This window comes from Sorex araneus, chromosome X, assembly GCF_027595985.1.
Source record: "Sorex araneus isolate mSorAra2 chromosome X, mSorAra2.pri, whole genome shotgun sequence".
NCBI lineage: Eukaryota > Metazoa > Chordata > Mammalia > Eulipotyphla > Soricidae > Sorex > Sorex araneus.
In genome coordinates this window covers 123108839-123135164 of record NC_073313.1, presented here as the reverse complement: position 1 = coordinate 123135164, position 26326 = coordinate 123108839, and the positions used below count along the sequence as shown (strand labels likewise).

The 26326-nt window shown below is 41.0% G+C and overlaps 1 protein-coding gene across 8 annotated transcripts in view; it reads left to right on the top strand.

Moving 5' to 3' along the window:
• The first annotated feature begins 21 nt into the window (after window positions 1-21).
• CSTF2 (cleavage stimulation factor subunit 2) overlaps window positions 22-26326 on the top strand; it is a 100892-nt gene continuing 74587 nt past the window's right edge. For 4 of the 8 annotated variants that reach the window (XR_008627228.1, XR_008627227.1, XR_008627229.1 and 1 more), the window contains exons 1-14: window positions 22-159; window positions 1379-1457; window positions 1810-1979; window positions 2994-3130; window positions 3747-3866; window positions 3976-4092; window positions 4175-4246; window positions 6537-6641; window positions 6978-7095; window positions 16580-16642; window positions 19635-19694; window positions 20477-20618; window positions 21333-21508; window positions 22062-22339. Coding sequence is in view for 5 of the 8 variants with exons in the window: in XM_055120316.1 (XP_054976291.1) it covers window positions 102-159; window positions 1379-1457; window positions 1810-1979; window positions 2994-3130; window positions 3747-3866; window positions 3976-4092; window positions 4175-4246; window positions 6537-6641; window positions 6978-7095; window positions 16580-16642; window positions 19635-19694; window positions 20477-20618; window positions 21333-21508; window positions 22062-22339 (1695 nt within the window). In the remaining 3 variants the exon portion in view is untranslated. Of the gene's footprint in view, window positions 160-1378; window positions 1458-1809; window positions 1980-2993; window positions 3131-3746; window positions 3867-3975; window positions 4114-4174; window positions 4247-6536; window positions 6642-6977; window positions 7096-16579; window positions 16643-19634; window positions 19695-20476; window positions 20619-21332; window positions 21509-22061; window positions 22340-26326 lie in introns of all 8 variants that reach the window. The other 4 variants (XM_055120318.1, XM_055120317.1, XM_004611651.2 and 1 more) reach the window with 4 other exon arrangements.

Genomic DNA, 26326 nt, shown 5'->3' with positions numbered 1-26326 from the left:
TCGCCCCGCCCCCGCTCTTCTGCGCACGCGCGTACCCAGCTTCTCCTTCCGCGCCTCTCGGAAGTGTACGGCCGCACGCCGGAAGCCGTTGGGAGACGACGATGGCGGGTTTGCCGGTTAGAGACCCCGCGGTGGATCGTTCGCTTCGTTCAGTGTTCGGTGAGGAGAGTCGCTGGATCCAAACGGGGGCGGCAGCGGGGAGGGACGGGGGGAGGTAGGAAGCGCCGTGCAGAGGCCCTTGGCGCCTCGCGGCTCTGCCGAGGCCGGCGACGTGTGCTGCCCGCCCATGGCGGACCAGCGTGCAGCGGGGGGAGGGGCGGGGCGGCCATCACCCCGGTGGGCTCGCGGCGCAGGCATCCCCCTCGCAGTCGCTGTCTTTGCCCAGTGTGATGAGTGAGGGCGGTGGGGCTCAGTTCCCCGGGCTCTCTCCCCGTGGGGCTCACCGTGTAGAAGTGAGGGGCTCACGGCAAATGGGTATTTTTCCTTCGCCCCCTCCCCCACGCCGACCTCCCGCGAGCGGCAGCCGCTCCCCGGCGTCTTGAGGAAGATGCGAAGCGAATGAGGAGGACTGCGTCACAGGTTTTGCAGAGGATCGACGATGGTACCTTTGCAGCCGAAATCAGTCGTTTATGTTGAAGTCACGTGTGGCAGCGTTAGAGCAGCTTGTTAGAGGCCGAAAGACCGCCCGGCGGGGTCCGAGCCTCCCTCGTTCACTTCTCACGTAGGGTTCGAGCCTTTACCACAGACGGTCCCCGCTAGGAGTGACTCCCGAGTGCCGCCGAATGTGCCGCCCCTCCCCCCACCAAAAATTAATATGTAATAAAGACGCCTTTGAACTTGACTGGCCCAAAGAGATCAGGATCATTTATTAAGATCTTGGGCTTCGTTCATGATAATTTCACCGTCGAGTGGGTCTGTATGTGGAAGTACAAACCCGTGAGCTGGGTGTAAAAAAATTCCTATTGATATTTAGCCTGCTTTTACGTCGATAACGATGCCACGTATTTATTTGCACCAAAGCTGAGGGAATCGAACAATTCCCAGATAAAGATGGTTCCAGAAACTGTCAAGCCAAGCTGCTTGCTGCCCTGCCCCTCACCAGCAAAAAAGAATATGGAGTCTAGGGATCTCCGATTTGCTCTCCATTTTAGGCGTGCCTGCCCGTTTGGACTCAGGCTCAGTGGTTTGTTTTGTCATTCCGTCTGGTAAATAAGATTTAAATATTGTCTGCCGGCATACATGGAACTACGATGGGAGAAACGCATGTTATTTGAGCCAGTTGTTGGTTTGTCAGTGATAGAAATTGATGCATCGTCCATACTGTTTTCTGTTCTGTTCTAAACTCAAGAATTGTAATGTTATTTATTTTCTCCTCTAGTGGGGAATATTCCGTATGAAGCTACGGAAGAGCAGTTAAAAGACATCTTTTCTGAGGTTGGGCCAGTTGTTAGTTTCAGGTGAGAGTTATTTTTTTACTTCTTGGTGGTTTGTTTAAAATCACAAATTCTACACATAGTGATAATGGCAAAGTTTTGAACCGGTGACTTTACGCGTGCATTGTTTTTTTATTTGTAACACCTTTATTGAGATGTATCTAAACCTATATACCAGTGTACATTAAGTTTTACTAAAAGATATATTTTTAATTTAAAAGTATTTCAGTGAGACTCAGAATAATACATTTTTTTAAATGATATGCTATTTAAAACAAATAATATTTCTTTTACAGTGAACCAAAATTAAGGCATGTTGGCATTGTTAGCAGGAACTCCGTAACATTTGAGTCTCATACTTTATTCTGCTCTCCAGGTTGGTATATGACAGGGAAACGGGAAAGCCAAAGGGTTATGGCTTCTGTGAGTACCAAGACCAAGAGACTGCACTTAGCGCCATGCGCAACCTGAATGGGCGTGAATTCAGTGGGAGAGCACTTAGAGTGGACAATGCTGCCAGTGAAAAGAACAAAGAAGAGCTGAAGAGTGAGTATAAGCTCAAGCTGTATACGAATGTGTTAGTAAGCATGTCACAGTGAAGATTTTTCCGTTTATGATGCGGGTTTCTTCTTTGGTGGGCATGTATACTTGACAGGACTTGGGACAACATAAATTGCCAGGGATTTGAAACCAGGTTGGCAAGGCAAGTGCCCTACCTGCTGTACTTTCACTCTGGTCCTCATTTATGAAGTGTTTTAGCATCTGAAGATACTGTTAGCCATACTCTTTTACTAAACCGACCTGAGATGCTTATGGGAGAATGTCTTTGAGAAACAAGATAAAGTTGCTATTAAAAATGAAGTTAGGGCCACAATTTGTATTACTATTTCATTTGTTTTGCCACTTACATTCATCTCCATTGCTGGTTCTATAAGGGGGTGGAGGCTCTGATGCTTTTTTAATAAGGTAGGTATCTGAAATTTCATTTTTTATTTTTTTTTTCCTGGGCCACACCTTAGTGATACTCTGGGTGTAAACTGGGGGTTTTCAAGGACTGCTCCCAGTGGAGTAGCTAGGGAGTATTCAGGGGATCGTGTGGTGTTGGGGATCAGGCCTGAACCCATGATCAGGCCATGGATCCATCTCCCAGGTCCCTGGAATTTTATTTTGATATTAGCATCTTTTTTTTCCTCTAAATCTTTTTCTTCTAAGATGATTTGTCAAAGCATATTTGAATGCCTAGCCCCCATCTTAGGTAAGATTATCCTACTATGTTATCTTAGTTCTAGCTTTATTCTGAACGCAGACAATAGGCTTTGTTATTTCTCCACTGAATTAAAAGGTCATGCAAATCATAAATAACTTTACTCCGGAAGATTTAGTTATCAATTGATCTTCATAGCAGCCCTGGAAATGGATCCATTAAATCCTCACTTAGCATCAATAGGTACTTGGAAACTGCCATTGACCAAAATGGGTTTTTTGAGGATCTACTGCACTTGAGATGATTTAATTCTTTATTTTGCCTCCTTAACTTTCTTGTGCTTTCTTGTTGATCAGGCCTTGGCACTGGGGCCCCTGTGATTGAGTCACCTTATGGAGAGAGTATCAATCCTGAGGATGCCCCTGAATCTATCAGCAAAGCGGTGGCTAGTCTTCCACCAGAGCAGATGTTTGAACTGATGAAACAAATGAAGGTGGGAGCTGGCATTACGTTGCAAATGTATTGATGAATAAATTGACGAATAAATACCTTGAAAAATCAGATTTTCAAGGAATCGATTGATAATATCAATGGGAATTATTTCCTGGGGTCAAGTAGAAGGCATGCTAGACGACCATTCTCATGCCTTCTATACTTCAAACTATTTAATATTTTGCCCACAAAACACCTACACAGTTCAATATGAGTGGGGTTCTGTGGCACAGCTTCAAATGTAGATATTAAAATGTGACTTTTTTCCTAATATTTGTTGTCCTCTATGGCCAAGGTTTTGTGTGCTATGGTAAAACTATTGCTAATTTAAAGAACTTTTTGAATAGTACATTTCTTTTTTTCTTTTTGGGTCACTCCCGGCGATGCACAGGGGTCACTTCTGGCTCTGCACTCAGGCATCACCCCTGGCGGTGCTCAAGGGACCATATGGGATGGTGGGAATCGAACCCAGGTCGGCCTTGTGCAAGGCAAACGCCCTACCCGCCATGCTATCACTCCAGCCCCGATGAATAGTACATTTCTTGAATGACTCTATAGCACTGTCAGCTACTAAATAATAATTATCGAACTAAGGGTGGATCTGCTTATGTTCTCAGCTATGTGTCCAGAATAGTCCCCAGGAAGCAAGGAACATGTTGCTTCAGAATCCTCAATTGGCTTATGCTTTGCTGCAAGCACAGGTAGTGATGAGAATTGTGGATCCAGAGATTGCACTGGTGAGTGTTTCTGGTAATGTTTATGGAAATGCTAGTGTAAGCCTTCCATGGAATAGGAATTTTCTAATTGCTTTGTTAGACACTCATAGATTTATCTTTTAATTTTTAGAAAATTCTACATCGCCAGACAAATATTCCAACACTGATTGCAGGCAACCCTCAAGCAGTTCACAATGCTGGACCTGTTTCGGGAGCCAATGTGCCAATGAACCAGCAGAATTCTCAGGTCTCTCAGGCCCAGTCTTTGGTAGGACTTTATCCGTTAATATTTTTTTAACATCTTAGAATATTGTTTATTCTCATTGTAGGAGGATATGTCGAAAGAAGAATGGTCGGGAGCCAGAGATATTAATTGCAGTTTCCAGGTTCCAGAGTACATGGTATCTGAATATAGATTTAGTTCTAAGTTTTTAAAACAGAGATTCTTCTTGTGTGCCCTGTATCATTAGCTAATTTTGTCTGTGTTTGCATGTGTGGCACCGTGATTGTCACTTGGTTAGTCCATATACTCTCATCTTCATGTACGTTATTTAATACAGCAGTGACGTGGTGGGATTAGCCCTCCTGGCATCGTAATTCTTAATGATGAGAAAAAAGCTTGCTTTCCAAGTGTGACAATGAACTCTGAATTTATAAGAAATGTGTTTCAAACACCATAGACAACAATCTGGGAAACAAATATTTTTAACACTAAAAGTAGAAAGTAGATTGGTTAATAAAGAAGAGCTCTTTAGTTATGTTAAAAATGTAATGAAAAATAGTATCCTAAAATGGATATAAAAAAGCTAATGGAAAAATGTGGCACATGGCAGTTAAGGTATATGAATCAATACGAATTGCTTTTAATAAAAATGCTGTTAAGATGAACTGATACCAGCACAGATACCGCAAAATAATGCCATACTAAAGTGAAGATAAGTGAATGTGGAAGCATTCTACAAATATGAGATATGTGTCTATATATGTCCCCAAAATAGTTTAAGTGAGGGCCAGGAGGTGGCTCAAAGGGCTGGAGTACTTTCTTTGCATACCCTGAGCACTACTGGGTATGGAACCCTTCAAGAAAAAAACATCTTGAATTCGAGTTGTGAAAAAGTACATTCCGTGAGTATATAAGTATGTAATGGGTTGCATAAAATTGTGAAGCATCTGTATGAATTCTTAAGTGGTTGTTTAAAGAGAGTACAAGTTCCAATTTGCAAAGAACATATAGGAGGTTTCAGTTATTTGCATAATTGTTTCCTAAACTTTTTTTTTATTCTCTACAGTATAAATTTGTAATTTTTATAATTATAAATATAAATTATACATTTATAAATAAATTAGTAAGAATATTTCTATTTCCAGTAACCCAGTGGAAAGGTCATAAGCAGTTCAGAAAGTAGACGTGCAAATTTACGTTAAACATATGGAAAAAATGCTCAATTTCATATAAACAGTATAATAAACTACTTTTTGTCTTGCTTTTGGCGCACACCACGTGGTGCTCAGCATTTAGTCCTTGCTCTGCTCAGGGATCACTCCTGGTAGTTTGAACCATATGGGGTGCTGGGGGTTGAAACCAGGTTGGCCACGTGCAAGGAAAGCACTTTACTGCCTCTAATATTTCTTTGGCCCCTATGCTACCATTTTTGCCTATCAGATTGTCAGAAGTAGAATGGAATTTGGCAAACATTTCCTATAAAATGGGGAAATAGTGAGTATTTTTATCTTTGCAGGCAATGGGATTTATCTTAACTGCTCAACTCTGCTATTGAAGTATGATATTAGCCATAGATAATGCAGAAACAAATATATGCATGCTTATATGTTAAGAAATCAATACATGAACTAGATTCGGTCTGTGGGCATTTGGATATCCTGGTTCTTAATTCATTAAATGCTGTTTTAAAAATAGAAAACAAAGTAAGCACCAGAGATGGAAACTCATCCAAAAGTAACATGATTCTAAGTGGTAAACCTGGGGTCTGAACCTGATTTTGTCTGGCATCATAGCCTGTTTTCTCTTAACCAGTTCACTGTGCAGTTTTCTCTTTTCTGTTTTAGAGTTTGTCTTTTCTGAGAATATATGTGATGTTTTTATAGGGGCTATCCCTAACAGTGGTGGGGGGCCCAGGGTCTACTTCCAGCCATATGCAGCTGGCAGTGTAGGCCTGATGGTTCAGTAATTGGGCTGCAGTGCTCGGAGTCCCAGGCACAAACACCTGCTCGTGTTTGGGGCACCATGCGGTGCTAGGTATCAAACTCAGGGTCTCCCACATGCCAGGTATGTGCTCTTCCCCTTTTGAGTCATATCCCTGGTCCCTTTATGTGATTTTTTTAAATGACTTGTATTTCTTACTGAGCTCTTTCTATTACAGGGGACTGCTCAGTTCTCTGTGGAATACACAGAAAGGGGGAAAATGGTACCTTTCTTTTCAGGAGCTTAATGAAAACATAAAGAAATTTACATTTCTCTCAAATCAAAGTTATATTTGTGGAAAAGGATTTGAAAAGATGGTTTGTAAAATTAAAGAATTTTCCACCTTAAAATGTGAATTGCCAATACTTTTTTTTTTTTAACAAAAAGTCCTTTTTTTTTAACGTGGTTGTTTTCTTTGTTTTATTTTTAATTTTATCTGAGGCATCATGATTTACAGTACTGTTCATCATAAGGTTTTATGTGTACAGCTTTCTGGCATCACACCCTCCACCAGCGTATCTGCTTCCCTCCATCATTACCTCAGTGTCCCCACCGCCACTACCACCACTCGCTACTCCCTATCCCCAGCTGTGGTAAGCTTAGTTCCATAGAGGAGTTCTCAGATTATGTAAGGCATTTTCCCTTTTTAAAAAGCTTATTACCAGTCATGAAGTCACTAATATTACGTATGACTTTACCACACACATAGAACTTGTCATTTTCTTTAGAATATAGTCTGTCTTAATCATATTCTATATAACCAGTCTCATTGTTTGTGTTGTAACTTCCATTTAGACTGTTGGATAAGATAATGCTATATAAAGAGGATATTTAGGGGGTGTCACTTTGAAAAGTTCTTTGAGGTCATAGACTTTGTGTATTGCATCCCCACAAGGACACGTTCATAATCTGGTTTTTCTTTCGGTCAGGGTGGAATGCACGTGAACGGTGCCCCTCCTTTGATGCAAGCTTCTATGCAGGGTGGAGTTCCACCACCAGGGCAAATGCCAGCTGCTGTAGCAGGACCTGGGGCCTTAGCTCCTGGAGGTATGTTTTATTTAGAGTTTTCGGTATTTCGTAAGACTTTGTTAAAGCAAAACTTAATGTAAGGTGTAGCCACATTATTATGTGATAAGATTAGGGCCAGGGATGTGGCTCTCTGTTCGAGCTCTTGTCTTGCATGTGTGTGACCCTGGGTTCAATTCACGGCATTTTGCATTCCCCTGAGCACCCTGGGAATCAACACCAAGAGCTGAGCCAGCCAGGAGTATCCTCTAAGCACAGCCAGGTGTGGCCCGAGACAACAGCACAAGAGAACTAGTATGCAGATAGGAAGTATAGGTCCTAATTGGAGAAAATAGTTTGCGTTCCTAGACAAAATTCTTACGTGCCATTTCACATGATTATGAAATCAGGGAAAGGAATGATCAAGTGGAAGAGTACAGTAAGACTTACAAATGGATAAGGGAAAGGTAGAAAAATGGAAACTACACTGACCCAACAAAATGCTATTAGAAAAAAAGGACATCACAATATATATAAGGAGTAAGTAATAATAAGTATAGACTAAGATGGAAGGAATAAGATATAGCTGTTATTCTACTAAATTTGAATGGACTAGATTGTCCCATTAAAACCTGGGACATTTTGATTAGGCTAAAAAGCACATTAAAACACACATACACCAAATACATGGTCAACACATCATAAATTTGTTTTTTAGCAGACAGGAAAGTATGTGTTCCCTAATCAAACAAAACAACAAAAGGAAAGAGGAATTTAGAAACCATTAAGTTCGTAGGCAGTATGTAGAATATTGTTCTTTTGTAGCTTTTTGTGTTCCAACAATAGTTACTCCCCCAAAAGACATAGTATTATGTATGGTTTATATAATAAAATATACATGATAAATGTTTGTAGTTTTTTTTAAGTAGTTTCATTTAGGAAGTATGGCAAATGGAGGAGGGAATCCCATAAGGTAAAAGAATTATGCATCCTAAATTGGAATGTGAATGATTCCAAGTGGAACATGCCTTTAAAGATTTTATGTAACAAATTTGCTTCTTGTTTATCTCCTCTAAATTAAGTTGACTACACTACTATTCATGGGGGATCATTGGAATATAAAATGTTCTGCTTTGGAGTAGGAGACTAATACCCAAGAATAGTAGTATATAATACCAGGAGGTTGGCTCCATAGCTTGGAAGCTGGCCTCACACGCTGAGGGAAAGTCATCCCAGATAGAGAAGGGAACACCAAGTAATATGTGATTGGAGATCCTGCGCAGGAAGGTGTGCTGAAAGTAGACTAGAGACTGAACAGGATGGCCACTCAATATCCTTATTTGGAATCACAACACCCAAAAGGAAAGAGACATCAAATTGGAATGCCCCGCTACAGAGGCGGGGTGGGGTGGGGTGGGGGGGATATTGGGTTCATGGGTGGTGGAGAATGGACACTGGTGGAGGGATGGGCTCTTAAACATTGCATGAGGGAAAAACAAGCACGAAAATGTGTGAATCTGTAACTATACCCTCAATGTGACTCACTAATTAAAAAAGAAATTTTAAAAAAATATAAAAATAAAAAATGAGTAACTAAAATGTGACATAAGAAACAGTTAATGAATACATGTATGATATGCCCTTTGTTTTATATACTGTATTACTAAAGTAAAGCAAGCTAAATAAAAATAAATAAATAAAATGTTCTGCTTTGAAGAGAAACCAGTCTTTAAAACTGCATTGGCAAAGAATGGCAGGGATATTTTTAAAGGAATTTCAGGACTGGGGAGAAGTAGCAGAAGGCTTTTTTGGAGTGGTGGGGGCATACCTGGCAATGCTAAGGGGTTATTCCTGGCTCTCCACTCAGGAATTAATTCCTGGCAGTGCTTGGGAGACCAAGGATCAAATCCTGCAGAAGAGATCTTTAAAGAAGTTTCAGGACTGGGGTGATAACTCAAAGGGCTTTCCATATGAGGCTCCAAGTTTTATCCCTGAGACTACATGGTGCATGGGCAGGAATGGCACATGGTTCCCCCATGATACATGTCTCCACTCCCTACTCCCAGCATTACTAGATGGAACTCTGGCTCCAAAATAAAAGAAATTTCAGCAAACTCATGATAATCGTTTTATTTTACAGAGTTATATTCATTTTTCAGTGAAACATATCCCGTATCTTGTACACTTTTTACTTAGTAGATGTCTATCTTAAAATGTCACAAGTCATAATATGGTCCTACTACACAGAATAATTGTGCAGCATGATTGAAAAATGCCCAGGTTGGTCTGTACTGGTCAGTGTGACAGACATACTGATCATACGCTGTGGATGCTGCTGCACTGTCAAATTGCTATAAAAATTTCCAAGCACTTGCTATCCATTTCTCCTCGCACATTGCCATGAATTGTTAACATGACCACTTAGCATAACATTATGGTTGTAGATAAAAAAAAATAAATAACATGGTCTTAAGAACTAGTAAGGTGGGGGTTGAAGTGATAGCACAGCGGGTAGGGCGTTTGCCTTGCATGCGGCCGACCTGGGTTCAAATCCCAGCATCCCATATGGTCCCCAGAGCACCGCCAGGGGTGATTCTTGAGTGCATGAGCCAGGAGTGACCCCTGTGCATTGCTGGGTGTGACCCCAAAAAAAGAACAAGTACAGTGGATAAAGTGCTTTCCTTGCACATGGCTGACTCAATTTGATTTCTGGTACCTGAACCGTGCCAGGAGTGATCCCTGAGCTTTTCCAGGTATGGCCCCCAAACCAAGAAAAGGTGGGGGGTGGGCTGTGTGTACAACTTTGGAGAATGAAATAATGGAATCAATAATCTTGCGGGTCTTTTTGGTGTGTGTGGGGGCGGGCTCTTGTGTTGTTCCCAGCATATTTTTCTCCCACTCTTGCTTTAATTTTATCCTATTTTTTTGGTTTATGGCCATACCTGGTGGTTCCCAAGGGCTACTCCTGGTGCTGTGGTACCAGCAAAGCATGCTTTCCAGCCCTCTGTACTATCTACTTGGCCATAGCCAAGTAGATCCATTTTCAAATCCTATTTCAAGCCCAAGTAGGACATTTTCAGTCCTATTTTCATCTTAAGCATAATTGAATATATAGCCTTAAACATTGTTGACGAGACATTGACTCCCATGAAACAACTAAAATAAAAATCTGACCACCTACTTAACCACAAAAATGAAAGCCGAACTTAAAATATAGATTTTATAGATGATGTTCTTTGGTTAACCATTAAAAATAACCAAAAAAACCTGATAATTCAGAAAATAAAGGAATATAGAAAGTTCTGGAATTACGAGGAAATACAAAGAATCTAAAAATACAACAAATGTACATTTTATGCCCCCAGAAGTACAAGAAATAATAAAAGCAGTACAATAGTTTAGGTGATTTACTTTTCAGCTTTTTCTGTGGTTGTACAGCAATGATACTTGTTATTAAAACTTAAAGTAGTGGGGTCAGAATGATAGCGTAGTGGTACGGCGTTGCAGGCTGCCAACCAGGATTCGATCCCCTGGCATCTCGTATGGTCACTCAAGTACTACCAGGAGTAATTCCTGAGTGCAGAGCCAAGGGTAACCCTGAGCACAGAGTGTGGCTCAAAAAGAAAAAAAAAACTTAAAAAGTACTAGGATTTTAAAGATAATCCTATACAAAAATCTTTAACAATAAAGGGGGGGAAACATCCTAGTAGAAGTGTTGGTAAAGAAAAAATATTAGGCCCTTCGGTAGTCAGCAAAAATGAATTTATTTATACTTAGGAATTGCATGTTAAATAACAGTGATACTCTAGTTAAATGATACTGGAAGTTTCAAAGAGAAATAACAGTACTGGTGGATAAAGCGTTGCTCAAATAATGCTGATAGAAATGTGAAATTATTCACACTTCTTTGGTTTGGGGGCCACACTCAGAATTATGCAGGGAATCACTGGCAGTTCACAGGATCCATATTAGGTGCTGTGGATTGGTTTGTTGGCTACATGCAAGGCAAGTACCTTACCCCCTGTGCTATCCAACTCCATTTTTTTTTTCATTTTGGGTCACACCCAGGGATGCACAGGGTTTACTCCTGGCTCTGCGCTCAGGAATTCCTCCTGGCAGTGCTCAGGGGACCATATGGGATACTGGGAATGAACTCAGGTTGGCCCCGTGCAAGGCAAACGCCCTACCCACTGTGCTATCGCTCCAGCCCCCCAACTCCAACTTTTTGATCCTTTTGAGGAAATTATCTCATGTTAATAATCTTCATATGCTTTGACTCACCAACTCCATTTCTAGAAGTCTGTCCCACATACATGAAAGCACTGTTTTAATAGTATATGAAAAGTATCTTTAATTCATTCTATCCTTTTCCTCAAATCCTAAATTTTTGTATTGGTGAATTTTTTGTGATTCTCAAACTTTCGTGTATATTAGAATCATCTCAAGGAACTTGTTCTTAATTCCAGCGGCCTCCCCAGCAGTGCTTGGAGGCCATCAGGCCTATACCCATGGTGTTGATTGAGGGTGAAGAGACATGTGGGCCAGGCATCAGACTCAGAGCCTTTTTTCTTTTTTTGCTTTTTGGGTCACACCCAGCGATGCTTAGGCGTCACTCCTGGCTCTGCACTCAGGAATTACCCCTGAGTATGCTCAGGGGACCATATGGGATGCTGGGAATCGAACCTGGGTCAGCCGCGTGCAAGGCAAACACCCTACCCACTGTGCTATCACTCCAGCCCCCAGACTCAGCCTTGTACATGCATGTCTTGCCGTCCATCCCTCTAACCTAACTCCCTACCTTTTTCAAGGGCTTATTGAAACATAGTGCTAGTTCCCATCCACAGACTTTCTAATTCAGCAGATTCTGGGTAAGACACCCGAGAATTTGCTATTCGAACAGATCAAATCTCTGTTGATACACTACCAGGTTTAGGGATCACATTCCGATAATTACTAGTTTAGGACAACTTGTTCAAGCCACAAGGAATTCTGGGAATATGTTAATGTCATCATATTACATGCTTTCAGAAGCACAAATTCTTAGTAGCAGAGGCAGGGAAACACAAGTTCAAATTCATAACCCTTTAGCACCTGGAACATTGAATGCAAAGAGAATGTAATAGGTATTTCATTGCGTGTGGGGCAAGCAGTGCTCAGATCCTAAGAATCACTCCTAGCAATACTTGGCAGACCAGGCTGGGTGGTTCAGTGCTAAAACCTGAGAATATAGAGATTCGCAGCCTTGCAGTTCCACGTAAGTGGTGCTGAGAGTCTCCAGGGCTGTACTCGGTGCTGCTGGGTGTTGGACTCTGGTGCTAGGTTTACCCCCTCCAACCCAGGTTCTTCCTGTTCTGAGTAAGATTTTTTTGCCTTGTAGAAATTTATCATTAGTTTACATTTTTATTGAAATTTTGTGGCTTATAATACTGTTGATGGTTTCTCACACACATAATTGAGTTTTTTTGGCTTTATATTGTACATGCGTGAAACCATTTGATAATTAACTTTAACTTTATTTCGCTTAGTATGATACCAGAAGTTATATCCATTGTGGCCCAAGTGGCATAATTTTTGTCTTTTTTAATGGAGAATAGTATTTGATTGAGTATATGTATCAGAGCTTTTTGTTTTCTTCGAAGGATATTGTAATGTTTCAGGTGTCCATTATAGAAAATCAGCACGTACTATATGTAGTATTAAGTTCACAACACAATAGTCCAATTTTGTCCTTCACTATATATTGAATATTTCAGTTTAAATAGTTTTAGTTTTTGTTTTATTTTTAATGAGGCAACATTGGTTTACAAAGTGTAAATGTTTATATATTTTGGAGTACATATTAACCACATCACCCTCACAATCCTTTGAATTCTTTATTTCCTTCACAGCAGTCACACTAGGTAGCCTCTATACTGTAGCTAGAGTCTAAAGGTTTTTGTTAGATAATGTCTCTTCCCTTGTTTATTGCTTTATATTGCACATATGAGTGAAATTGTCTGCTGTTTGCTTTCTCCTTCTGACTTCCTTTGCTTAGCCACTTCTGGTAGTGCTAGCGACCCAGTCACTCAAACTCAGGGGTGCTCTTAACCACAAGGGTCATACACAGCATTCCTGGGGGCAAGGAATGTGATGCCAGTGTTGGAACCCAGGGCCACTTCAGTTGCATCCCTCTCCCTTCAGATCTGTCTTTGGCTTGCTGCTTTTCCCAGCCCTTTGGTTGTTTATTTTGTTGCTTTATTTTGTTTTTATAAAGTTTTCACAGTAGTTCATTGCATTTAATATTCAAACACCAATTCCACCACTGTACCTTTCCACCACCGTAAGAGCAAAGTGTGTAAAAATGGCTGTATTTCATCCTGGAGCCATTTAAACTCTTGTATAAGGGATAACAAGCATCTATGTTAAACCCAAATGAATGTGTGCTACTTTTGGTACATCAGTGGGCTAGAGTATGAAAGATTGCGCTGCTGCAAACGTGGTTGTGCGCTCCAGGAATTCTGAAATTTAGAATATGTTTATAGAGCAGATTCACTCATGGGTAAGGATTATGTCGCTCTCTTCCAGGAGCTTTATTTCAGAGTCTGGATCTTGGACATTGATGAGATTACATGGCACAGGGGGCTGTTTGTGGGTGTGACTGCCGAGCTACTGGGAAACTAGGGAGCTGGAGGAGGCCCAGTCCCACTCCACGCAGTCTTGGAGATCTCAGTCACAGGTCCCACATACTGGGTTTTTCTGCAAGTTCCCTCATAGGTGAGGCTCTTCTGAGCCTGTGTAGAACAGCCTTGAGCATGCTGGCGGTTGAGTTCTGGAAGTTTTCGGCTGCCATGGTGAAGACAGCCTCGTGGGGGGTGGGGACGTTCTATATTGCTTCATTCATTTATTTAAGAGACTTTCCTTTCTCATTGTACGGACTTGGCTCCTTGGTCATAGGTTAGAGATCTATAAATGTGTGGGTTTGTTTTTGCATTCATTGTTTTATTGACTTGTGTGCCTGTTTTTTGTTCCAGTGCCTGGCTTTCATTATTGCTTTGTAATATAGATTGAAATCAAGGAAAGTGATGACTATATTTTTTGTTTCTCAAAATTGTTGTGGCTATTCATGATTTTTTGTTGTCCTATACAAATTTTAGTATTGTTCTTTACCTTGAGGAATACTATTTCTAGGGGCTTGGAGAGAGGGTACACCATTTAAGGAGCTTTCCTTGCGTATGACCTGAACCTGAGTTCAGCATCCCATATGGCACCTTGAGCCCTACAAAGAATGATCCCTGAACACATATCCAGGAGTAATCCCTAAGCACAGCCAATGTGATAACGGCCCCACCCCCCAAATAAATATCATTGCTATTTGATAGGGATTGTGTTGATTCTGGATTGATTTAGGTAATATGGCTATTTTTTCTTTTTATTTTCATTTAGGCACCATTATTTATAATGCTGTTAGTGTTTGAGGAATACAATACTGCTACACCATACATGCCGTCAAAGTGCCCTAGCATCCTTCTGTGACTGTCTAGAAAGATGATTATAGAAAGATGATTATTTTTATGATGTTTAGCTTTCCAATCGATAAACACAGAACATAGTTGTTTCTTGTTTCAATCATTTCTTTTAGTAATGTCTTACAGTTAATCTACTTGACCTAGTGGTGTTGGCTCTTTACTCTCCCAAATTGTGCCGGCTCTTCACTGTCCCGATATTAAACACACAAATGATATATCCCTCTTAGCATATTTAGAAACCTGTATAATGCCTACCATAATATAAGAAATATGAGAAAAAGGTTTTTTTTAATGTTTTAATGTTCAGGTATCTAGGTACAGCCACACTAAGAAACAAATTATAGTGGTCAGATGCTTGCACCTTTCATGAGTATAAATCTATAGCTAATACAGATAACAGTTTTTTTGTTCTGATAATTCAAATACTCTAAGTACTATTGACATTGATAATGTGATTCTTTGAGATGGTGAAAACCCTTTAAGGGTTAGCAAATCATGGCTCACATAATTTTCTCAGTAATTGCATTTCTGAAAGAAAAGTGCATATATGTAAACTGGACAAAAATATTTTTATAAACATATAAAATTGATTTAGAGTCTAAGTTCAGATCATTAAATATATTTTGTCTTTATGTGGCAATTTTTTTTTCTTTTTGGGTCACACCCGGTGATGCTTAAGGGTTACTCCTGGCTCTGTGCTCAGGAATTATTCCTGGAGGTGCTCGGGGGACCATATGGGATGCTGGGAATCGAACCCGGGTCGGCTGCATGCAAGGCAAATACCCTACCCGCTGTGCTATCACTCCATCCCCATGACAATTCTTTTCTTTTTTTTGGTGGGGGGGTCACACCCGGCGATGCACAGGGGTTACTCCTGGCTCTGCACTCAGGAATTACTCCTGGCGGTGCTCAGGGGACCATATAGTATGCTGGGATTCGAACCCAGGTTGGCTGCGTGCAAGGCAAACGCCCTACCCACTGTGCTATCACTCCAGCCCCCCGTGACAATTCTTGATTCTGGGTAACTATCTTATATGTTGTAGGACATTTAGTATGCTTCTCAGCTTCTTATTAAATGCAAATTGCGCCCTCATCAATCTTTGTCTATAATCAAAACAGTATACCTAGCCATTTTCAAAATGCCCAAAGAATAGTACTTCTTGGGAGAGGAGATACCTTGGTTAATACCATTGATGTGCCAGAGGGTTTAGTCACTAATGAGTTTATTCCTATTTAACTCACTTTTCTGTTGCTGAATCCTAAAATACAACAACAAACTTAATTTCCTATCTAACTGCATTGCTTAGTGGGAAATTATGCCAACTTTTTCTTGTGGAACCAAAAGAAGAAATTCATGAAGTCAGCCACTGTACTTTTTTTTTTTCCGTTTAGGGTGGGGAGGCATGCCCAACGATGCTTAAGAGTTGCTCTAGATCTGTGCTTGTGTTACTTGGTGGTGCTTGGAGGATCATGTGGTGCCAGGGATCAAATCTTAACTCCTGTACTCTGATCCCTCTGCTAATTTTGTTTTGGGGCAATGCCCAGTGCTTCCTCTTGGCTCTGCTCTCAGGGATCGCTACTGGCAGACTCAGGAGACCTTATGGGATACCAGAGATGCCTAGTGCAAGGCAAACACCTACCCGCTGTACTATCTACCCAACCCAACCCCACAGTGCTAACTTTTAAATTATTTTTAATAAACCCTAATAATGTCAGCTTTGTGCCTTCTTTAATTCCGTTAAATTTATAAACTCCAGCAGAGAATCTGCACAACTAAGGAGCAAAGAAAGCCAGAACTCCACGTGTTGATTTAAAAAGTTTATTAAGGAAGAACCTTAGGCCTAATGAAGAAGGCAGTCATTCAGTACTTTCACTCTTACATGCCCTTGTTGAGCCTCTAGGCTTTGAGGGACAGGGTGTATATTGTTTAATTGGTAGACACATACTATAATTTATTGCTCTAATTAAAATCTTAATTTATTTTTTCCCACCTAATAATTTCCTGCCTCTTCTCCTTGCAGGGGGAATGCCAGCCCAGATGGGAATGCCAGGAAGTGGACCAGTGCCCATGGACCGAGGACAAGGTAAATAAATATCAGTGTCTAATTATTATATATTTAACTTGGAAATACTTTGTTTGCAACCATTAACCAGATTTATTCTTGAATTTTTAGTTAAAATTAGTTGAAATGAGATAAAATCTAAAATTCTATTTCTTGTTCACACTGGCCATATTTCAAGAACTCAGTAACCACATATGGCTAGTGGCTACCACATTGCATGTTGAAGATACATAGAACATATTCATCTCCACAGAAAATTCTTTTGGAAAGTGCTAGTCTAGGTTTTCCACCTAGTAACTCAGCCCAAACTCTACAAGCTTTGGTGGAACAAATGGATCTATATGATTTTTAGTTAAATACAATATATTTCTTTAACTATATTTAAATTGTCTTGACTTTTCCTGTTAGTATAATGACTCTATTGAAACATTCTCTTAACCCAATGGATAGCTGTTGAAGGAATTTTAATAATGAGCAATAGTTTTGGGGGTATATAAGACTAAACTTAAACCCCAGAGAAAACTGGAAAGATTTATGAAACCAGTTTGATAAATATTTATTATGCTGTGTATCAGTAATACAAGATCCTGCCTAGGTAGCCAATTCCAAATCTCCACGTTATTCCTTTTTTCCTAACGGGAGTTTGAAGAAAGTAATGGGAGGAGAGACTCCATCACTCAACAAAGGCCATGTTAAGAATATCAGAAAGAAGACCATCAACAACCCAGGCTTTCCCCCTTGACAACAACCCTAGCAACAGACTTCGTGGGGCAGTTTAGCAATACTGTATATAATTTAATTTAGCAGAGAAAAAGGCATGTTTGCCCTCATCTCTGTCTGTTATGTATATTTTAGGTCGCAATTCCCCATCTGGGGAAGTGGCCCACATGTGTGTAATATGTACTTTTGTTTGTGGAATGTATTCTCCACCTTAGAAATGAGCTGCAGCTCTACTTGGGATATGTAATTTGTTTTTTCCCCCCACTGGAGAATCCCGTGTTCTCTCTTGAACACATGTCTCTTTTCTCCCGTTATTTTCCAAATAAATTTCATTTAAAAAAAAAGAAAAGAAAGCAAAATTGTAGTGGTTCAGTTGCAAACAGTGTTAGAAGGAGAGAGAGAGTGAGAAAACAGAAAGAATGGAGAATAAAACAGTATGCTTGCTGTAGCTAGGCACTTTAATTTTCATAAACAGCAGTGTGAATTAGAGGACAGCACCTCAATTCTACAGCTAAAGATGGAAGCTCAGAATTTAGTTTCTAAGGGTAAATGGTAAGTATTAGTATCTGACTAATACTGGTTGGACTTCTCTACCAACTAGTAAGTAATGAAGCTAAGAATTAGAAGTCTCTGACTCCAAAAAATATTCCTCTGGGCCCTAAGTGGTAGTATACCTGTTTGCCTTGCATGCAACCATCCTGGCTTTGATCCCAGGCACTTGATGTGGTCCACTGAGCACTGCCAGAAGTGATCCCTGACCACAGAGCCAGAAGTAAGCCCTGCGCACAACCGATCTGGCCAAAAAATTATCTCCTGTATCTTCCATTCTTACTCACTGGCTCCATATGATGAAGGGAGTCTGTTTTGGACCCATAGAGAAAAGTGTAAATTGCTGCTGTTTAGCATATGGCCTTTACATGAAGCTCATTGGTTTAAGGAGCAAAATATAAGCCTGTTTCTAAGTAAGACCTCATTAAATGTCTTCCATAGATTCTTGGAAACTGACTTTAAGTGAAACTAAAGTCCTCAAATGTTTTGTTCTGTGTTGCAGTAGTAGCAGGAAAGTTTTTCCTCATCAACATTAAAATAAGTCAGATTAATCAAGGACTTGCTAAATTCTCTATGATTTTCTCATGGGTTGTTTGCTGAAGCAATACAACTAAAAATTTCTACTTGTCAGGTATTAACAAACTCTTTCGCAAATAACTTATCTGGGCAGCCCACCCAGCTTTTGTGCTGTTCTGTTATTCCTCCCACCCCCACCGCTACTGTCTGTAGATTGTGTACCCCAGAGTATTTTTGCAGATTGGTAATCAGGTTTCATTTATAATTTCACCTCTCCCCAGGCCTATCAGTCAGTGAAATTTATCTAATATCCCTTCTGTAAGACATTTCTACCATATTTATCTTTACCATTCTACTTAAAGTTAATAGAGGAAAATGACTCATACTGAAGGTATGTCAAGGATTTCTTCCTGAAGAAACAAATGAGTTTTATAATATTCCTTCAGTACCAGCAGAGGAAGCAAAAATGTTTTTAGATTCTACCAAGTTTTCCTTTGTCTTCCTGAAAGCCATGCTGCTTTTGTGCATTCGTAATGGCAAAAGGCAATAGTGAGATATTAAAGAAGATACCCACTTACTCTCTTTTTTTGGAGGAGGGTTACACCCAGAAGTGCTTGGGACTGACTCCTGCTCTGCTCAGGAATCATTTCTGGCAGTACTTGGAGGAGCATATGCAATGCGAGGAATCAAACCTGGGTCAGCCACATGCAGGGAAAGTGCCTTTAGTCCTGTGCTATCTTTCTGGCCCTACTGTTTAATAGTTTTTAATTGCAGAAATTTTTATGACAAAAATAGTATTATCTCACTGGTCCTCCAGATTCATTATGTTAGTAAGTATGTTAGTAAGCAGTTCTTTAATCTTTTAAGTTTATGTTTTACCGAGAAATTAAAAATATTTTAATATATTTTCTTTTTTGTTAATGGTATTATAAGGAGATTTGTGGAAAATGGTGGTAGGGAAGGTGAACATTTAAAATGGTTGGTTAATCTGTCCAAATAATATCAGTTGTCTACAGGTTTCACCTTAGAAACTTTTAATCAAGATGGAACAGTTTCATGTCCCAAAGAAGATTTTGTAGCTTGGGGCAAACTAACAAACTTGGCATTCTAACATGTATAACTCTCCTGTGTGTGTGTGTATGTGTGTGTGCATGTGCATTCGCACACATATACACACACAAGCTATTTGTGTCTACTCTTTCTCGTTTTGAATTTACTGCTTACCTAGGAACCCTACAACACTCGCCCGTGGGACCCGCCGGGCCTGCATCAATTGAGCGAGTTCAAGGTACCCATTGTATCTGCCAGATTCCATTTGCTTTTGTTTTCAGAAATGTTGAAAGTCTTCCTGTTTGACTTATCAGTCAAACCCAAAGTAGATAGTGTTTGGGGTTTGGGGTTTGTTGTTGATTTTATTGGGTTTTTTGGCTTTGGTTTTGTTTGGTGCCACGCCTGGTGACGCTTGGGGGCTACTCCTGGCTCTGTGCTTGAGAGTTTCTTCCAGCGGTTCTCAGGGCTTCACGTAGCATCGAACCAGGGTTGGCTACATGCAGAGCATGCAGTCAGCCATTGAGCTGTCTCCTTGGCCCACAATAAGACATATCTTTACACAGGGCAGAGAACATAGACAATACGGACATCTGTCCAAGCCTGTACTCCTTTCTTACTGCTGTCGTGAGATTTGGATGGAATAATAGTCTGTAAGGAGAGTAGAGATTCTTGCAGAGCCATGGCAGTGTTCACATATGCCGAGACCTAACCTTTCATTGGCGACTCCTTGAACTAATGATTGATCCTAAGTGAAACTAGGAACTTCAATTTCTTCAGGTTGCAATGCCAGTCCTTGGCCAGTTGCTGCACATGTTGCTCCTTACGTGATTCCATCCATACCTCTGGCACGGTCCAGAATCAGCCAATACCTTGCTTCTGTTCTTTAACTGCAAAGGAGTCTATTGTGAGGTTTCACCCACTCTGAGGTGTCCAAATGACATTGCAAGTACTATATGGAGTCATTTTTTATTTCATTATGTGCCCTTCACAGCAGTAATTCTGAATTTGTTTCCCTGCCAGTGCCCATGCAAGATCCCAGAGCAGCAATGCAGCGTGGGGCCTTGCCTGCCAGTGTCGCAACTCCTCGAGGTCTGTTAGGTGATGCGCCAAATGACCCACGTGGAGGTACTTTACTTTCTGTAACTGGAGAAGTAGAGCCAAGGTAAGCACTACCATTGGAGGGATCTGAATCTTCTCTTGCTTTGAAAATAGGACTTTTCCTAGTACCAGTTATAGTTGTTTGTATACTTCAAAAGATAAATATTTGTGGCCACTGTCCAAGACTTAAGCACTTCTCCTTGGGCAGACCTATCAAGTTGGGTATGTCATTTTGAGCTAAACATGACTATTGTATTTTCAGAAATTGAAAATTCTGGTATATTCAAACTAGAAACTTACTTTGCTGGTGATAGAAATATTCATTTGTATAAAATAATTCTCATTTGTAATGATGACATTGGAGATGGTACCCAGTTCTGTTGTGAGTTTGTCCTTGCAATCATTTTAAATGCACAATCCTGTGAAATAGGCGATAATATTTCATACCTCCATTTTAAAGTTGAAGAAACTGAGGCCGAGAGAAGTTAAGCAAAGTGCCCAAGATCATATGGCTACTGAGTAATAAGGCTGAGATTTGACCCATGTTCTTAAGCGCTGATAGTCATTAATTTCTCTTAATTATTAAGTGTCCCAACCAAATAGGAAACTTAAGAACAAGTGGATTTACTCCAGAGGCTTTTCTTTAGCCTGTTTGGCTTATTTTCTTTTTAGTATATGGGCTGATGTTTTGCATCAAGTTGTTTTTTACTTTCTGAACTTCTGGTTGATAATTTTAATTGTTTTAATCTGTTTGAAAATATATTTTCTCCATCTCTAGAGGTTACCTCGGACCACCTCACCAAGGTCCTCCTATGCACCATGTCCCTGGCCATGATAGCCGTGGCCCACCCCCACATGAGATGAGGGGAGGGCCATTAGGTGAGCCTAGACCTCTAATGGCAGAGCCAAGAGGACCCATGCTAGATCAGAGGGGTCCGCCCTTGGATGGCAGAGGTAAGGGGAGACCACATTAAAAGTCTGGTAATTGTGGGCTGATGATGAACTTGGCTACCTTAGTTTGTAATCTATGGAAAAGTTAGCAGTAGGACTGACAAATGTTAAAAATGTATATGCAGGGTCTGGAGAGATAGTATAAGGATTAAGAAGCATGTCTTCCCTGTAGTAACCCCATTGTGCTTTTCAACACCACAGGATCTCATGAGCATCCCTGGGGGCAGCTTGGAGGCTCCAAAACACCACTGGGTTGAGTTGGTAATCCCTGGTACTGCAGAGTTCGAGCAGTACTGCATCCTTGTTTCTAGACCACAGCTAGCGATGCTCAGGGGTTACTCCTGGTTCCTCGCGCGGGAATTACTCCCTGCAGTGCTTAGGGGACCAAATGGGATGCAGGGAGTCAAACCCAGGTCCCCAGTGCAAGGCAAGAACGCTACCTGCCGTGCTGTCTCTCTTGCCCTCAGTTTGTGGGGTTTTTTTGTTTTGTTTTGTTTATTCTTTTTGTAATAAAGGTGCATCGTTGCTCAGTGCTTTCCTTGCAACTTTCTTATAGGTGGAAGAGATCCCAGAGCCATGGATGCCCGGGCCATGGAGGCACGAGCCATGGAGGCCAGGGGATTGGATGCTAGAGGATTGGAGGCTCGTGCAATGGAAGCCCGAGCAATGGAGGCACGAGCAATGGAGGCACGAGCAATGGAGGCACGAGCAATGGAAGTCAGAGGGATGGATCCAAGGGGCCCTGTCCCTGGCCCGAGAGGCCCTCTACCTACTGGAATCCAAGGTCCTGGTTCAATGAACATGGGGGCAGTTGGCCCTCAGGGGTCCAGGCAGGTATGCTCTGAACACTTTAGTCTCTCTGTGATGTATTGATCTGTTTAAGAATTTATTATGGAACCTGATTATTTTGATTTCTGATGTGTGCTATTCATACTCAGCTTGTTAGAGGGGGAAAGATTGTGATTTTCTTTTACTTTCTCTGTCCCATAGGGTGGTGATTTTCTGCATATACTGACTATAGTTCAAAGGAGCAACCTTATCCCACAATTTCAGGAGCTCCTTTATTCACAGTAAAAGCCCATAGAAATTTGAAGGAAAACACATCAGTGGAATCTAGAAATAAATAATTTGAAAACCTCCCACAAATGATGCAAAGTGCAACCCTAAATAACACTGTTAGAGCATATGAAGAGCATTAATGACCATTTAGACATTTAGATAATGTTAGATTTGCAGAGATCTATTTTTCATTAATCACATAGCCTAAGTGAACAGTGGGGTATGAAAGTCAGTTTATTCATGCTCACCTTAAAACCTGTGTAGCTGGGTCCAGAGAGCTAGTACAGGGATAAGGTACTTCTGATGCAGCTGACCCTAATTTGCTCCTTGATATCACATATGGCTTCCTGAGCAGGAGTGATCCCTGAATACAGGGCACCTCTGGGTGTGGTCCAAAAACCTTCTTTGGTTTTAACAAACAAAAAAGTCCTGTGGAACAGGGGCCGGAGTGATAGCACAGCGGGTAGGGCGTTTGCCTTGTATGCGGCCGACCCGGGTTCGAATCCCAGCATCCCATATGGTCCCCTGAGCACCACCAGGAGTAATTCCTGAGTGCAGAGCCAGGAGTAACCCCTGTGCATTGCCGGGTGTGACCCAAAAAGCAAAAAAATAAATAAAAAGAATAATAAAACCATGGAACGCTTGAACATAAAATCTGAAACCATTGAAATTCTTAGAAGAAAACAGTAATTAATCTCATTAACATCGATCTTGGCACTTAATATTTGGATTTTACCGAAATGCAAAAACAGTGGGAACTACATTAAAAAAAAAAGTCCTGTGGAACAGAATTTTTATCTTTTCTGGAATCTCCAGCTATGTATGTAGTGGTCTGTGATTGTCTGTGGAATGTCATCAGCCCCCACTCCACCCCCAGTAGATTATGTAAGGATTGTATATGAGTATCTTCCCTAAGCTCTTCCACATTCCTTTTCTAATTTTCTGTATACTTCGGTCTCCCCTCTTTATGTTGATATGCTTTACTCTGTAGGTGTGTTTGTGACAGGGAGAGAGAATGAATAAATGTCAGAACTGTAATACATTTGTCATACCCATTTCTCTCATTTTATAAGCATGGAAACTGAGGCCCACGAATTCAGGTGACTGTCCAGATTCACATAACTGAAATGTGGCAGAGCAAGGAATAGAGCCCCTGATTTTTCCCCCCTCTGTACTTCTCTGTCCTGTTAGCTTCATGTTATATACATGTCGATGTGTCTTCTACCCAGAGTTTAATGCTAAGTAGATTTTTTCCTAGAATGTGTAGAATAAAACCGTTCTCTGTTATTTTTCAGGTTTTGATTTTTTAAAAAACATACATGTTGATGGGTCTTGTTTTTCTTATTGGGCCTTTCCGGTCTGTGGCCACATAACAGAAATTGTTTTATACATAAATTGATGCATGTATTTATTGAGAACCTACTATATGCCCAACAGAGAGCTATATTTACTTTAGGTGCAGTAATGTGAAGTCCATGCTTTGATGGTACTTGCATTCTAGAGGGACAGACAAAATATTAGACAACATGATGTGCATGTGCTTGTGCTTTCAGTAACTTTCCGGGGAGAAACATTGAAATAATGGTTTGAAGGCCATTTCTCAATAATGTTTTTCCCTTTGTTACTGCTAGTGCTAGAACTCATTACCCTGTAATATTTGAGTTATATATTTTTTTCTAGTGGATTGTGTAAATCCAGTTATATCTGAGGCAAAGAAATTTAAAATTTTACCTTGAAATCTTTGTTTTGGGGCCACACCCTAGCAGCCCCATGCAGGGGCTACTCCCAAATGGTGCTTGGAAGTCACTTCAGGCAGTTCTCAAAGGACCTCAAGGTGCTATAGCCAGGGCTCTAGCATGTAAAATCTGTGCTCTAGGCCTTGTGCTCACTATCAGCCCCTTCGATATTTTTTTCTTTTTTTTTTTTTTTTTTGGCTTTTTGGGTCACACCTGGCGATGCACAGGAGTTACTCCTGGCTCTGCACTCAGGAATTACTCCTGGCGGTGCTCAGGGGACCATATGGGATGCTGGGAATAGAACCCGGGTTGGCTGCATGCAAGGCAAATGCCCTACCCGCTGTGCTATCGCTCCAGCACCCCCTTCGATATTTTTGAAACTGTTAAAATTAATGTTTAAGATAAATTTCATTTTCACTCTAGGGGCTGTAGAGATAATAAAGGGTGCTTGCTTTGCACATGGCCAACCGCAGTTCAGTCTCTGGCACTATATATGGTCCCCTGAGCACAGAGCCAGGAGTAAGTCCTAAGCACCACTGGGTATGGCCCCAAAACCAAAAAACTTGAAGACAGTACAAGGGTCAGAGAAGTAGTACAAGGGTTAAGGTGGTTGATTTGACTCAGCTGACCTGAGTTCGATCCCAGCAAGGACTGCCAGGAGTAATCCCTGACTAAAGAGCCAGAAGCGAGCCCTAATCACAACCTGCTGTCTCCTGAAATGCAGACCCTACTCCACCCACCCCTGCCCAAAAGATACACAAACAGAACTCACTTTACTTCCTCATCTATATTCATCTCCCTTGTGTCCCACCCATATCCCATAAATGTTTTTCTTTCTAATATACATTCCTAGTAAATAAGAATCAACCTTTTTCCCCTTTTGGCTATTCTGTCTTTAAAATCTGTGTATCCTTTTTTCATAACTTCAAATCTTTTATCATTCAGACAGTGGCTCATTTTAGTGTGCGAGTTAGTGCTATTAGTAATTTCTCTGAGGCAGAGCATAAATGGTACTGGCTTAGGAAAACTTGAGAATGGCTTCCCATATTATTACTTGTCGGTCTAGAAGAGGTAGTCCTGGAGACTTGAAATGACTTTTTTAAGTGTTTAGGTCATGTTATAGAACCTCTAGCTAGGACTGTTTTGAACCTTTAAGAAAATCATCCTCTAACTTTGGTACATCTATACAATGGAATACTATGCAGCTGTTAGAAAAAAGGAGGTCAAGAATTTTGTAGTCAAGTGGATGGGCATGAAAAGTTTCATGCTGAGTGAAATGAGTCAGAAGGAGAGAGACAGACATAGAAAGATTGCACTCATCTATGGTATATAGAATAACAGAGTGGGAGACTAACACCCAAGAACTGTAGAAATAAGTACCAGGAGGTTGACTCCATGGCTTCGAGGCTGGCCTCACGTTCCGGGGAAAGGTCAACTCAGAGAAGCGATCACCAACTACATTGTAGTCGAAGGCCATGTGGGGGAAGGGAGTTGCGGGCTGAATGAGGGCTAGAGACTGAGCACAGCGGCCACTCAACACCTTTATTGCAAACCACAACAGCTAATTAGAGAGAGAAAACAGAAGGGAATGCCTTGCCACAGTGGCAGGGTGGGGTGGGGGGGAGATGGGATTGGGGAGGGTGGGAGGGACACTGGGTTTACGGGTGGTGGAGAACGGGCACTGGTGAAGGGATGGGTTCCAAACTTTGTATGAGGGAAGTATAAGCACAAAAGTGTATAAATCTGTAACTGTACCCTCACGGTGATTCTCTAATTAAAAATAAATAAATTAAAAAATATATATATATCAGCAATCACAACAACTAATAACTGAATTAACCAATAAAGACACTAAGTATTTGGAGTTGCTCTCCACAATTACAGGTCCCCATTCTCTGTGAAGCTTCATTAAATATGCACTCAATAAGCAACACTTGTCTGAGGAGAAATGATGACTGCAGGTTGGTTTTCAAGCTGCACTTGGCTAATGAGAGGATTTTATCCCCTCTCCTGTCCTCGGAACATG